Here is a 13,476-nt window from a genome sequence, read left to right on the forward strand (position 1 = left end):
GAAAAATAATTACCTCTTCATGAGTCCAAAGGCCATTTGGTTCAGCTACAGCTCTACAAGCACTAGATCCTCTAGAACAGTTCAGTCCTTCTTGAGGGACTAATGGTCGGCACACATTGATGAAGAAATCCGACCCATTTGCTGTTACTTTGTAGTTGTTAGTTGTGCTTATCAATGGTGATAAACTGATCTCCATTGTATCATTGCTAGCCACACAGGAACCCTGATCAAAAAGCAAAGAACATTTCCAATGAGGGGTACCACTATAACACAAATCAATTTCTTTAATTGCCAAAACATGAAAAAAAAAAAATTATATTTATTCTTAAACTGCTTTCATCCTTCCAGTCAACATAATCCTTAGGATTCAACATTTCTCTCAGCTTTGTTGTTCAAAGCATTATAAAATTGATTCAGTTTTCAGTTACACTGAAATTCAAGTAATAAAAAATATATACATCTTCATTATCAATTGTTATACCTTCCAGTGTTCAGTCTACAAGCCTCTCTCAAATAAGTACCTCCACAATTCTCTATTTTCAACTAGCCATCACCTCATTTAGTTCTACACTTCTTATTATTAAAAACTTCATCATCTTGGTCTCCCTATACTTCTCTTATCTTCCACAATCAAGTTCATTATTCTGTTAGACAACCACTCCTTCACATGACCCGATCACCAAAGCCAGTTTACACATACAGGGAAAACACACATCCTAAATACCTCAAAAGATCCATCTGTTCTAGTTCTATATTCCTGACCTGACATTCAATCATGTTCGGTTTCTTCCCTACTGACCATCTCTAGCCTGGGCATGTTAATTCATAATACTCTAACCACTTTTCACTTTTCTTATCTCTTACCTACCTGTTTGTACCAGCAATCATTCTTGCTAAGTACTCTTATGTCCATTAATTTCAACTTACAAAAAAATAACCAGAATTCACCCAGTTTTTACTCCCATTCAACAAAGTCAGTCTGAAAATAGATGTAAAGATACAGTATGTGCCTAAAATATACAGTAACAAACTTGATTTCAAACACACGTGTGTTCCCAGACAGAACGCAGCTCTAGCCACAAGTGTTCCCAGTAGTGAAAAGGGAGTTGTAATGTGCAGTTGTTGGAAACATGTCTTTTGGTGGAAGAAAAAGCATTTATAGTCGAGTATTATTTCCACTTCTATGGAAGTAGTTATGAAGGGGGACCAAGTTTGAAAAAGGTAGCAGAAGAATCCTGAGAGAGTTTTAATATGATGGCACCAAGTAACACAGTTATGCTTTCTATTGTTACAAAATTTCATGATACTGGTAGTGTACTCTGTCAATGGAACGGTAACATTGGTTAACCCCTATCTGTTTCCACAAATGAAAATCAAGCAAATGTCTTCAGCAGGTGTCCAATGAAGTCTATGAAAAAAGGCCTTGAAAGTAAGTGTCAGTAACAAATTAGTTCACTTGCTATTTAAGGACATGGTAGATTTCTGTATTGGAAACAGGTTGGACAATGCTTGACAGAGCCAGATATGTAAGCCAGATTGGTGTATTGTGGAATATACAAGGAATCAGATTTAATGATGAATACAGTATATGGTTTTCTAACAAAAGTCACATTCATCTGAATGGCTACATCAAACACGAAGCAACTCTTCCGTTTTAAGACTACTCAGGTTAACCCACCAATAGTAAAAAGAAAGACAAATCCCAACACCTAAAGTAGGGATCGGCTGAAGGTTAACTGGGTTCTATGAAGAGCCAGATGTTATCCAGAAACCGCTCCATAGTACAAATGTGACAATAAAGGGTGCTGTCTCAGCGGATTGTATAATAGGCTCCTATTTAAATGATGAGGAAGGAAATACTTTTACAGCGATTCAAGAATGCTACAGGAACATGATGTCTAAACTATTTCTTCAGGATTTGAGAAGGTTATGTCATGCAAAAGGCCTTTACACATGAATAGAGAGTATTAACAGGATGGGCCAACCAGTCCTACAGCTCAAGAATCTCCAGCCATTCTGTGCGAAAAATTTCCAGGACGAGTCAATTCTCGTACTTCCGACTCCCCCAAACTGGTCCCACTCCCCCAATCTTTACACCACCTGATGCCTACAAGTGAGGACTGTTAAAGGAAAGAGTCTTCAACTGTGAAGATCTGCCAAGACCTTTGGCTGTATTACGCGAACAAACCATCCCGGAGTCTGCAGCAACTTCTGTTCCGGGATATGTAACAAATTTGCGTGAACAATATGAACAATGAACCATGCACATTTTGAACTCTCATTTTACACATACCATGGTAAATGAACATGCTAACAGTCTGCGCATTACTTTCAGGAAAAATAAACTAACAGATTATAAAAAGTATTATTGTTTATAGTTTCATTTCAGTACTGTATATTTTGGCACCTGCTGTGGTTTCATCTAGGAGAAGATTCTTCCTGATCATAACTGATCATAACTGTAAAAATCAATGCATTAGCTTTGCTGCACTGATTCAATTTACACTAGCTATATTACCATCCCAGGGAAAACACACATTCTAAATACCTGAAATGATCCACCTGTTCTAGTTTTATATTCCTGACCTGACATTCAATCCTCTTCAGTTTCTTCCCTACTTACCATCTCTAGTCTGGGCATGCTCAATCATAATACTCTCACCACTTTTCAAGCTCCAAGTCATTAGATTGCAGGTTTTTAGCACAGTCTTCCATTAAGGCCAAGCAGTCAGCAAAGGCCAAGCTGCTTACTACATTTTCCATCCAAATGTATCTCTCCTTGTCATTTTATTCCTTCCAAAAATGGCAGTGAGGCATTCAGATTTTGTTTTCATTTCATTTGTCACTGTTTCCTTGCCATTACTTGAAACATAAAATAAGCATGTACTATTCTTGTACATGATATCCAATATGTGATGCCTCCACTGGAAACACTAATGAATTAAATTTTAAGTTGTTATTATTATTATTATTATTATTATTATTATTATTATTATTATTATTATTATTATTATTATTATTATTTAATAGCAGCAGTAGCAGCAGCAGCAATGACTTAGGATAGAACGTTATCCTTCAAACAACATTTGCTGAAGACTGCTGCAAAGCAGACGTCACGTAACATCGTCCAGAAACTATGTGATGCAACACGAGGTTGTAACGTAACGCTTCAACTTTTGCATTCTTCAGCTATTGGTCTTTTTTTATCTGCAGCTGAATATTGCACCCTGTGAGGTTAAATGGCCCACACATCAGGAAGACTGATGCTAAAATCAATAAAACAATGTGTCTGCTCTCTTGTACCATTAAGTGCATCCCTACACAATGGCTTCCAATTCTGAGCTACATCTGATCTCCGTAAGTGTAATGTTCTCATCAAAGATTACCACAAGATACCCCAAAATCAGCATCTTCCTATTCATGCCGACATAACTGATGCTTGTCTAATCAGACTTCGTTCAACACAGCCCCCTGTGAAGACAGCTGCAAGACTAATCAGACAGAACTTCGACATGGTGCGACAGTGGTCACAAGATTGGAAGACTTTCACTCCTCAGGAGTTTCACAACATGCCATCAGTCACCTACAAAGTTCCTGGATTTGGCCTACCTCCCAGGATATGGTCAAAACTAAACTGGATCAGGACCAACTCTGGAGTTTGTGTGGACCCTCTGTTTACGTGGAGCAAGTTACCTTCTCCGAAATGTGACTGTGGAGCCAATAGACAAATAGCGAAGCACATCTTATTTATTTATTTATTTATTCACAAAGCACAAGATACAGCTACACTGAGCAAATTTCACTTGCACTGCCAACAGACTATTTCCGTTCAGAACTGTCCCATAAGAGCATATGGAGGAGACATCAAGGATTTTACCTCTGACATTTGCATCAGTAAACTAAATTTTGAACTTAGATTTTAGATTGTGATCAACTTTGTTCAAATTTTATTGTTTTGTTCTCTATAAAATGCAAATATGTACCATAATAATAATAATAATAATAATAATAATAATAATAATAATAATAATAATAATAATAATAATAATAATAATAATAAACTAATGTTGATTTTATGTCCCACCAACTAATCATTTTTTTAATGATCTTCAGAGAAGCCAAGGTGACAATTTTGACCTGCAGGTGTCCTTTAACATGCCAGTAAATCCACCAACTTAAGACCAGCACATTTGAGCAGCTAATACAATCGGATGACTGGAATTGAACGTGCCACAGGTCAGAGTTTCCACAGTCTGAACCATTCAGCCTGGCTCAGACATTAAAACTCTACTTCACCATTCGGTATCAAACAAGAAAAAAAAAAAAAAAAAGTAGTAATTAACCAAATGAATTAATATACGGCATCAGAAGTGTTATTAGTAGGAGCCAGATTCATGATAAAAGAATAATGCAGGCACATATGCCCTTAAAAACTTGTATCATTATCCATTTCCTTCATTCAGCTCCCGCCAGGTTGGGATGTTAATGGCATATTTTCATCTTCCTCTATTTAATCAACATTGTTCCTCCTCAACTGTGTTCCAATTCAGGTTTTTTCTATTTATACTATTCTTGATTGTTTTGAACAACCTTAGTCTGGGTCTCCCTCTTGCCCTCCCTCCTCCTATCTGGGTCTCAATCATCTGCTTTAGCATCTTTACCTCTTCCATCTTCTTAACATGTCCAAACCATCTAAGTTTATCCCTCTCCAGTCTGTCAAAAAGCATTTGCACTCCTATTTCCTTCCTGACGTCCTTGTATCTTGGTCAGTCCTTCCATACTTCTTAAAAATTTCATCTGGCCTGGATTTTAGTTCTCCTGTCCTTTTGTCAGTGTCCAGGTCTCTGCTGCATATATCAGTGTAGACCAGTAGAACATCTTGTACATCACCTCTTTGCACTTCATTGGTACTTCCTTCCTTGACACCAGATTTCTTACACTCTGACAAAATACATTTCCCTGTTGAATCTTTTTATGACCTCCATGTCCAGCCCTGCATCCTGCATCAGTTTACTTCCCAAGTACTTGAAACTCCTCAAAATTTCAAGGTTTCTGTCCCTTTAAAAAAAAAAATTCCTTCTTTCTCCTTTATTCCTTACAATTGTCTTACTCTTTTCCACAATGATTTTCATTCCATAATTTTCAATAATCTCACTCAGTATGTACAGTTGCACTTGAACATCCTCTGTTTGCTCCCCACACGACACTATCATCTGCAAACAGCATTACCTTCAGCTCTCTCACCCCATATTTTACCTTTGTCTCCTTCATAATTTCATCCATAACAGCGTACTTCCTTGTTGTAGTCCAGTTTCATTTCAAAACCACTCTGTTACCCCCACATGTGTCTGGGCAGAGATGGAACAATCAGTGTATTGTACATTGCTTGTAGGTATCATTTGTTTTCCAAATCTTTTCCATCACAAGCCTTTTCTAAAACGAGGAATGTCTACACCATATCTCTTCCGTATTCCCTATGCTTTTCCATTAACTGCCTCATACTGAAGTAGGTATCCTTTCATATATTTTTGCTACCTGATATAAGAGTGTGATTCCTTGACAATCATCACACACCTTCTCGTTCCCCTTCTTAAATAAGAGTATTATTAGTCCTTTACTCCAGTCATTCGGTACAGATTTTTCTATTTACATGAAATTAATTGGTCCGTATTGAATGTTTATATATTAAGTTAAAACAAATCAAGTTATTATATGGTCAAACTTTTCAATACATTACAGTCATAAGAATGCTGAAGATTTATACTTTACAAACAATTGGGACATGTTTTGCCCTTATTGTGGACAACCACTGCCAAATCCTTTTTCCCAAAATCACAGATCGTTGTGATCCCGATATTCTCATAATAATTTATCTTAACACTTGATTGTAAGAATACTATGTGTTAACAAATACATTTTAGTGAAAACTATACTAACAGTCAAAGCAAATTATTAAACTTCAGTGATGCTCCTGAAACAGTCTTAAAATTATTCACTGAATGTTTTTTGACACTTATTAGTTTTTTCTTACTTTTTTCTTATAGTTAGGTACTGTTCTGTCTTTTTAAGACAATGTTCTTAAATAAGAAAAACTAAACACTTGGATACACAGAAAAACACATAAGGGCATTTACGTATAATCATAGGAAAATGCAGAATTTAGATGGAAATTAATCAGGTGTTATCTAAAATATTAGTTGTCTGACAACAACTAATCAATAATATGAGAAGGGTGGGTTTGGATAAACCCCTTTAAAATATCTTAACTCGTGGTACAATTTGTTTTCTAGGAATAACTATTTGTAGCAAAAAAAATTAATACCTTGCATATTTGAAAACAAATTGAGCTGTATACATTCATACACTGGATTCATATTCAAATAGGCCTCAATATTAATAGTATATTTAGTTGTCCTGTGACATAATTTATGCATGTAAACAATAACAGTCTGGAAATCTTGATCCTTAAGCTCGTAATGAGAAGTATTAGTATGCTAGTGTAATGTTAGTTTGAAGTATGATGTTCTAAATTATGTTGATTTTTGTTGTTTAAGGAGTTTTGTTACTCTTGTTAAGTAGGTAGAATGAGATCAAATTCCAAGATGCAGATGAAATTAGTCTTGTCACAATGCTAATGGTGGTCAAATAGGAGACTCACAGAAAACTTTCTTAAAGGTGGAAGAATGAAAATTTCTTCGTAGGAAATAAGCACTGAGTATGTCTGTAACAAACTAAAATGTGACTAATAATAATAATAATAATAATAATAATAATAATAATAATCGTATGGCCTCAGCTACCGTGTGCAGGCATTTCAATTTGACGCCATCTGGCTGTCTGCTCATCAATTTCGACGTTCTGTTTTACTCTAGGCCCCCACTAGATGGCAGATCGAGTAAACCGAAACTCTCTTGGGCGTCTATGGCTGAGATTTAATGAATTTTGTCGGGTAAACACCAAATGTGTCACCAGAGATCTTTTACATGCTGACATCGTACGACATGGAGTGTCGAATGGACTTTTTTCCGCCCTTCAAAAATCCGACTACCTCTGCCGGGTTTGAACCCGCTATCTTGGGATCCGGAGGCCGACACTCTACCGGTGATCCACAGAGGCAGCTGAAAATGTGACTTAGAAAGGACCTATGATAATAGACGCGGGAAGAACACCGTTATGGAACTTTTTGCTTACCTCCTCTTGTCTCGCTTAGCAAGATAGTATCACCCGTGTCACCCGCCCTATTGACTGCTACTGCTCTTGTACTCCGAGTGGTGTTGTGTGACGTTGACATGAGGGGAGAGTAAGGGTAGAAGGAACAGGCGGAGCATTACGTAATTGGTTAGTCTGTAGGGGTGCGTTGGTAGGGGATAACTGAGAGGAATTTGTGCTGCTAGTAACTGTGGGGGAATTAGAGGGGGGGAAGTTTAAGAATGTTGTGAAAAGTGCAACCCTTTGAATTTATTAAATGTAATAACTTGGGTAAGTTTCATATGTGGGATTCTTAGTATCTGAAATGTTGTTTAAATTACGGTCTTTATTAAAATATTGATCCAAATGTATATATTCTTGTATGCATTCTTTAGCCTTCCTTCTTAATCTTGTTTTAAGCACCAGAGTGCTAAAAATTCAATAAAATATGCTTTCATTTGTTTTAACAGCAGAAAAATGCATCAACCACTTAAATATGCACTACCAAATCTTGTCTTTTGGTTACAAATAACCTAAAACACATTTTTATGATGGTAGCATATGAACTGCAACTAAGGAATTAAACATGCAAATATACAGAAATTTGGCCCCTAATTATCAGCAAAAGAATAGTTGCCAAATTTTACAGCTACTTACTGAAAGTGCAACATAACACAGGAACAGCAACACACACGAATACATCAAAAGAGCTCAAGTATTTCACCACTGTCTTCTTATAGCAAGACCAGAGGGGTCATTAAGGTAGTTAAGTGGTATGCAAGGTCTTGATGGAAACATCGCTGGTAGTAAGGAAGCTGCAGACGGGAAAAAAAGGATTATATTAGGACTGAAATTGTAGGGAACTCGAACAGGTTTGATCATCAGTGGAGTAAAGCATATCACCCTATAGTGCTATTAAAACAACATGCGTGTTCTGACAGCTCCCAGCGTGGTAGTAAGTGGTGGCACTTACTATGGCAACCAGTACACACCTCCCGTTTAAGCCAATCGCAGCTCGACACGTGTTCTCCCTTTTCCTACCCCTCTGTGTTAAACCTCCGTGAAACGGTCAGTCTGAGTTCCACGTTACCAATTTACTATACTGTAGCACATGTGGCTGGGCTATATAACAGTGTCTGCTTTGAGTGATATGATCATCTGTATAGTGTGTTTTTGAAACCAGCTAAATATTTATAGTACTATTGTGTTTGTGTAAATAAGTGTATCATTATCAAGGCTGGCATGTTAGTGTAGTGTAAATTTTAGTATTGTGTAGTATAGTGTCATTTTAACACCTTGTCATTTACTAAACTATAAAATGTTGCAACCCGTTCAGAGCATCGCTAAACGACGAGGGCGACCAAGAATTCATTCACTTCACTAAACGACGAGGGGGACCAAGAATTCATTCACTTCGAAATAAGGCAAGCGTAATGAAGAAGTGTGGCTTAGTTATTCTTGGTCAAGCCCACAGTATGGTATGTGCCTTACGAGAATATTTTGAGGCTGAATGAGAAAATGGAGGCCAACTGATAGATGTTAACAAAGTTAGAGGAAGAACAGCAGCAGCGTTAAAGATCTCAAGCTACAGTAATTTTAATAGCGGGACAGGGGCGGGAGGAGGGACCATCACATAACAGTGTTTCTAGCACCATTCGAAATTTTGATAATGTTTATTATTTTTTGTTGTGTGAAATAATAATTATACATATTTTTCTTCTGTGCTTCCTTCTCAAAGGATGCAAGTTTAAAGGCACTCGAAGCAACATTGAAAGTTGGACTTTTACCTCTCACAACAGTAATTTCAATTATAGCTGGCATTTTAAACTGTGCCGACGCCTATGACAGGGTCCGACCGATTTCTCCTCTTTATATACACAAAAATCTCTTAGATATTTTTCCCATCCTCACCAGGATTTGAAACCAGAATGTTGAGGGCAGGCCAGTCAAAGTGCCCTTCTGCTACTGAAATCTACCAAAAATGAAATAAATCTTCCAGGGATAGACTGATAAAGGTCTAACAGGAAGGGGAATGAGGAGTATGTCTTACGATATTTGAGCTGATAATATTACTACTGAGCCACCTTGGTATAATAGCAACAATATTTAATGTTATTGTAACACTCTCATGATGCATATTATTTTCTGCAGCGCCTAGCATAGAGCGAGAGGCTTTCCAGCCGGATCATGTGGCAACGCAACGCTCCCACTCTTTTGCTCGGCGCCACGTGCTGCGAGCTGCCAGAACACGCACGTTGTTTCAATAGGACTATAATAAGCTCAAAATAACTGAACAGAAGATTGTTATTAATCATATGCAGACAACGTGATGTTAGTCTTTTAATATGAAGTTCTTATCAAGGTACACTACACAACTGACATTTGCCGACTGGACTGATAAAACATGCCGTGATCCATTATGTCACATCACTGTGCAGCTGGCTACACTTATGCCATGTATTACATCAAATTTAGAGGCTAGCCATAAAATTTCCCACTTCTATTTCTTTTCAGTAAGCATTAACATGTAAGGACACGTGTATGGGTAAAAATTACCCAGGCAAAATTGGAATGCGTATTTCAGTTGTTCCTAATGTGCTCTTAAGGTCTCCTTTCTCAGTACATTTCAAATGAACCCTCCCAAATGTCGTGACCTTGAAGGAGCTACGCGGCTTAGTTATTTCCGCTTATAGTGCGAGAGAAAAATCGACTGGGTAATTTCACCAGTGCGCATGCTCATATGTTTCAGAATGCCGTTCTTGTTTATTGTTAATGACTTTGTTTTTACGGATGAACAGTGCAATAATTATTATTAGAGAAGTGTACTTTATAGGATGTGTGTGTATTTTTGGCAAGTTCATGCAAAATTTTAGTGAATTTCAGGAACTGAAGATGTATCACTTCTATGATACAGAACAAAATTGTAAACCTGTTGCTCCCAAGGAAGACAGCAACTTCGCAGCTAGTGATGACTGAGAAATTTATAGTGTCGAAGAAAGTAATCAGGCATGTTCCTAATATATTCATCTTCTCTATAGGAATTAGTAATTGACAATTCTATCCTATTTAAATGTTCAAGTCATCTATAAAGCAAACAATCTCAACTCAACTCTGAACCTACATTCCGCTGAAATTGCTTGAAAATGCTATCCTTGAATCTCACAAAGGAACATTTGGCATCGAGAAGTAAAATTCTGACTTCACAACAAATCTCCAAAGTGGTGTTCAGCGGCTTTCTGGAAAATCTGAGGAAAGGAAAAGTACAATCCTCAGAAAGTGTCAAGTACGAACATGCGAAGACCATGGAAGTAAAAAGGACAGAAAAACCTGAACATGTTGTGTAATATGCAAAAAACTAGTTTGCCAGGAACATATGAAACCAGTGTATGGAGAATGTGTGGAATAAGTGAATGAGCAACAGGAAGTAATGGACCAGGAGTGAAGTATAATCTAGTCTGATTTTTGAACATCCTCTACAGTTCTTACCCTTTGCTCTTCCTTCCATACCCAACAAGTGTTTATCATTGTACGCAAAACTCGGCGCCAAGGTATGGAAGAAAAACAGAAGAAACAGCAATCTTGCCATATATGTCCAGCATCCTTGAAGAGAAAAACAGCATATGCATGTTTTAAGTAGGAGTTTTCGGTTTGTTTGCAGTCTACTAAAAGAATCTGCAACAGTTGCAGCGAGAACGAATGGGTATCGCACCATCAGTGCAGAACTTCAGTGTGCTGCGCATTTTCATTTATATGATTATTTTGTTTATGCTTGTGTTCTGAATCAGTGAAAAGTGATCTGTTTGGTAATTGCGGTGTATTTGTATAGTAACTAGTAACTAATCTCATTTTGTTCCATATTGAAGATACAATAAGTAAACTCTTTCAAGATTAAAATTATTGTGTCCACCTTTTCAATACAAATATATATATTTTTAGTGGTTAAATTCTACATTCTTCATTCCACATTCTTCATTCATGTATAATTTAACCACTAAAAAATATATATTTGTATTGAAAAGGTGGACACAATAATTTTAATCTTGAAAGAGTTTACGTATTTGTATAGGCCTAATTTTAGTGACAACAACGATCAAGGTGAAATTTAAGATGATGTTCGCGTACTGTGAATAAGAAAGAAGGGAAAATATATTTAATTTATGCATTATTAGATGGTACATCTATTCATATGAGTTATTACATGTTGAATCAGATTGATTGAGATGACTTGTGTACATGTTTGCCAACCAATTTTCATTACAGAAAACTTCTGCTAATAAAAGTAACTAGATATTACCAAAATAACCCTAAAAAACATTTGCGTAGAGACATCTATTGGAGGATGAGAGATACTAAACATGATGATATTATTATTACTGTTCATTACCAGGGCTTATAGATCTGGATTTAAGTTTCCGGAAACTCAATAAAGTTAACAGCGCAGTTAAAGTTACAAGTGCATTTAATTAACTCATAGGTAACAGATCTACTAGAAACCGACCATCAATGTTGTACATGTAGCTCGAATTCCTCACTGAAAACTCTTGTTGTCATGGTTGTTACTCCATTTGATAAAGTTGTTGACCTTTTCTTACTCGCTGTTAATCTTTTCTCAAATGGCTGTTAATTCGGGTCCTCTCCCTTCTTTTGTATAATGTTGTTACTTCAAATTTTAAAATACACATTCTAACACAAAAGTTGTACTTGAGAATATTCTTTACTTCTTTATTATCCCGTACCTACTACGAAGACCTCTGAAATTCCCGGTCGCTTCCCTAATTCATGGTGTATATTATTGTCAATATTTTATTACTTAACCTAACTGCAAAAGTCACACATTTCAGGAGAGAAGTAGCCGTTATGCATTCTCATCTGATATCAGCTACACAGTTTGGAAGTACATTGCAGCAATATTTCAATGTAAATTATTAATTTAACAACTTTGCTTAAGTACACATTTCCCTTTAAATTCTTTAAATTTAAATTGACTCGTTTTTAAAATAACATTCCTACACAAATAAGATGATGATGATGATGAATGTTCTATTATATTTCGTAATAGAGTTTGCTGCAGGAGCCCTGCAACCCTGATTGGAACTTTTTCCATTTCCTTCTTCACTGATATCCTCTCATCCCAAACTATATGCATACAAAATTAGAAAATTCTCTATTATAAACTGTGGAATGGAACATTATAGCTGACGATCTTTTAGTGTGTTATTGTAAGTAGCATTATGTTCAGTGGGTAGGAAAACAAGAGTATTGGAACCATTTAATTTAATTCTTTTCACATTCATTTTCTTTATAGACTGTCAAGCTTTTCGACATTCAGTCCGCATACCTCTGAATCAACTAAAAACCTCTACAATCCTCTATATGTAACTAGCTCTGTGCCCTTGTTTAGTTTCATTCCTCTTATATTCAAATCGTTAAAAACCAAGTCCAACCACTATAGCCTCGGTCTCCCTCTATTTCTCTTACCCTCATTGTCCGAGTCCATTGTTCTCCTAGGTAACCAATCCTCTTCCCCTTGTGTCATGCGTCCCTACCACCAAAGCTGTTTTATGCATACAGCTTCGTCAATCAAGTTCATCTCCTCACTCTGATGACCCTCTTACCATTGTTCCCACCTGGTTGTACCAGCAATCAGTCTTGCTAGTTTTCATGCCTGTTACTTCAAACTTACGAATAAGACATCCTAATTCCATCCAGCTTTCACTCCCATTCAGCTAAGTGAGCTAAGACCGATGTAAAGATAGTTTTGTCCAAGAGCTTGCTTCTTCCATAGAGAACACTGTTAATCGCAATTGTGAACTCTCTGTATTAGCTTTGCTGCACCTTGACTCAGTCACTTGTATGACTACAAGCCTGAGAGAATACATATCTTAAACATTTCAAATGATCTACCTGAACCAGTTTTGTATTCCTAACATGATATTCAATCCTCTTAGGTTTCTTCTCTACTGACATCACATTAAGTCTTGGAAATTCTAATTTTCATATCAATGGTAGAAGCTGGACAAGGAAAAATGAAAATGATGACTCACTGTATCGATTTTCAAGTTCCAAGATATACAGTATACGGTATCTCCTGAAATCTTATCAATTCCAGCTGCTTTTCTAGTTTTCAACTTTTGTATCTTACTGTAAATGTCATTGCTATCATAGGTAAATTTTAATACTTCTTTAGTATTACTCACCTCCCTTATCAGGACATTATCCTAGTAACCAACAATCTTTACATACTGTTGACTGAATACTTCTGCCTTTTGAAGATCCTCGCATACACAC

At 36.6% G+C, this 13,476-nt stretch overlaps 1 protein-coding gene across 1 annotated transcript in view; it reads right to left on the reverse strand.

Annotated features, from left to right (window-relative positions):
* The window catches only part of LOC136863280 (cation-independent mannose-6-phosphate receptor), a 645,945-nt gene that overhangs the window by 487,762 nt on the left and 144,707 nt on the right, over positions 1 to 13,476 (reverse strand). Inside the window, exon 11 of the mRNA XM_068225646.1 lies at positions 14 to 223. Within this exon, the coding sequence (XP_068081747.1) occupies positions 14 to 223 (210 nt within the window). The remainder of the gene's footprint in view (positions 1 to 13; positions 224 to 13,476) is intronic.

The sequence above is a fragment of the Anabrus simplex genome, chromosome 1, assembly GCF_040414725.1.
Source record: "Anabrus simplex isolate iqAnaSimp1 chromosome 1, ASM4041472v1, whole genome shotgun sequence".
NCBI classification, from domain to species: Eukaryota; Metazoa; Arthropoda; class Insecta; order Orthoptera; family Tettigoniidae; genus Anabrus; species Anabrus simplex.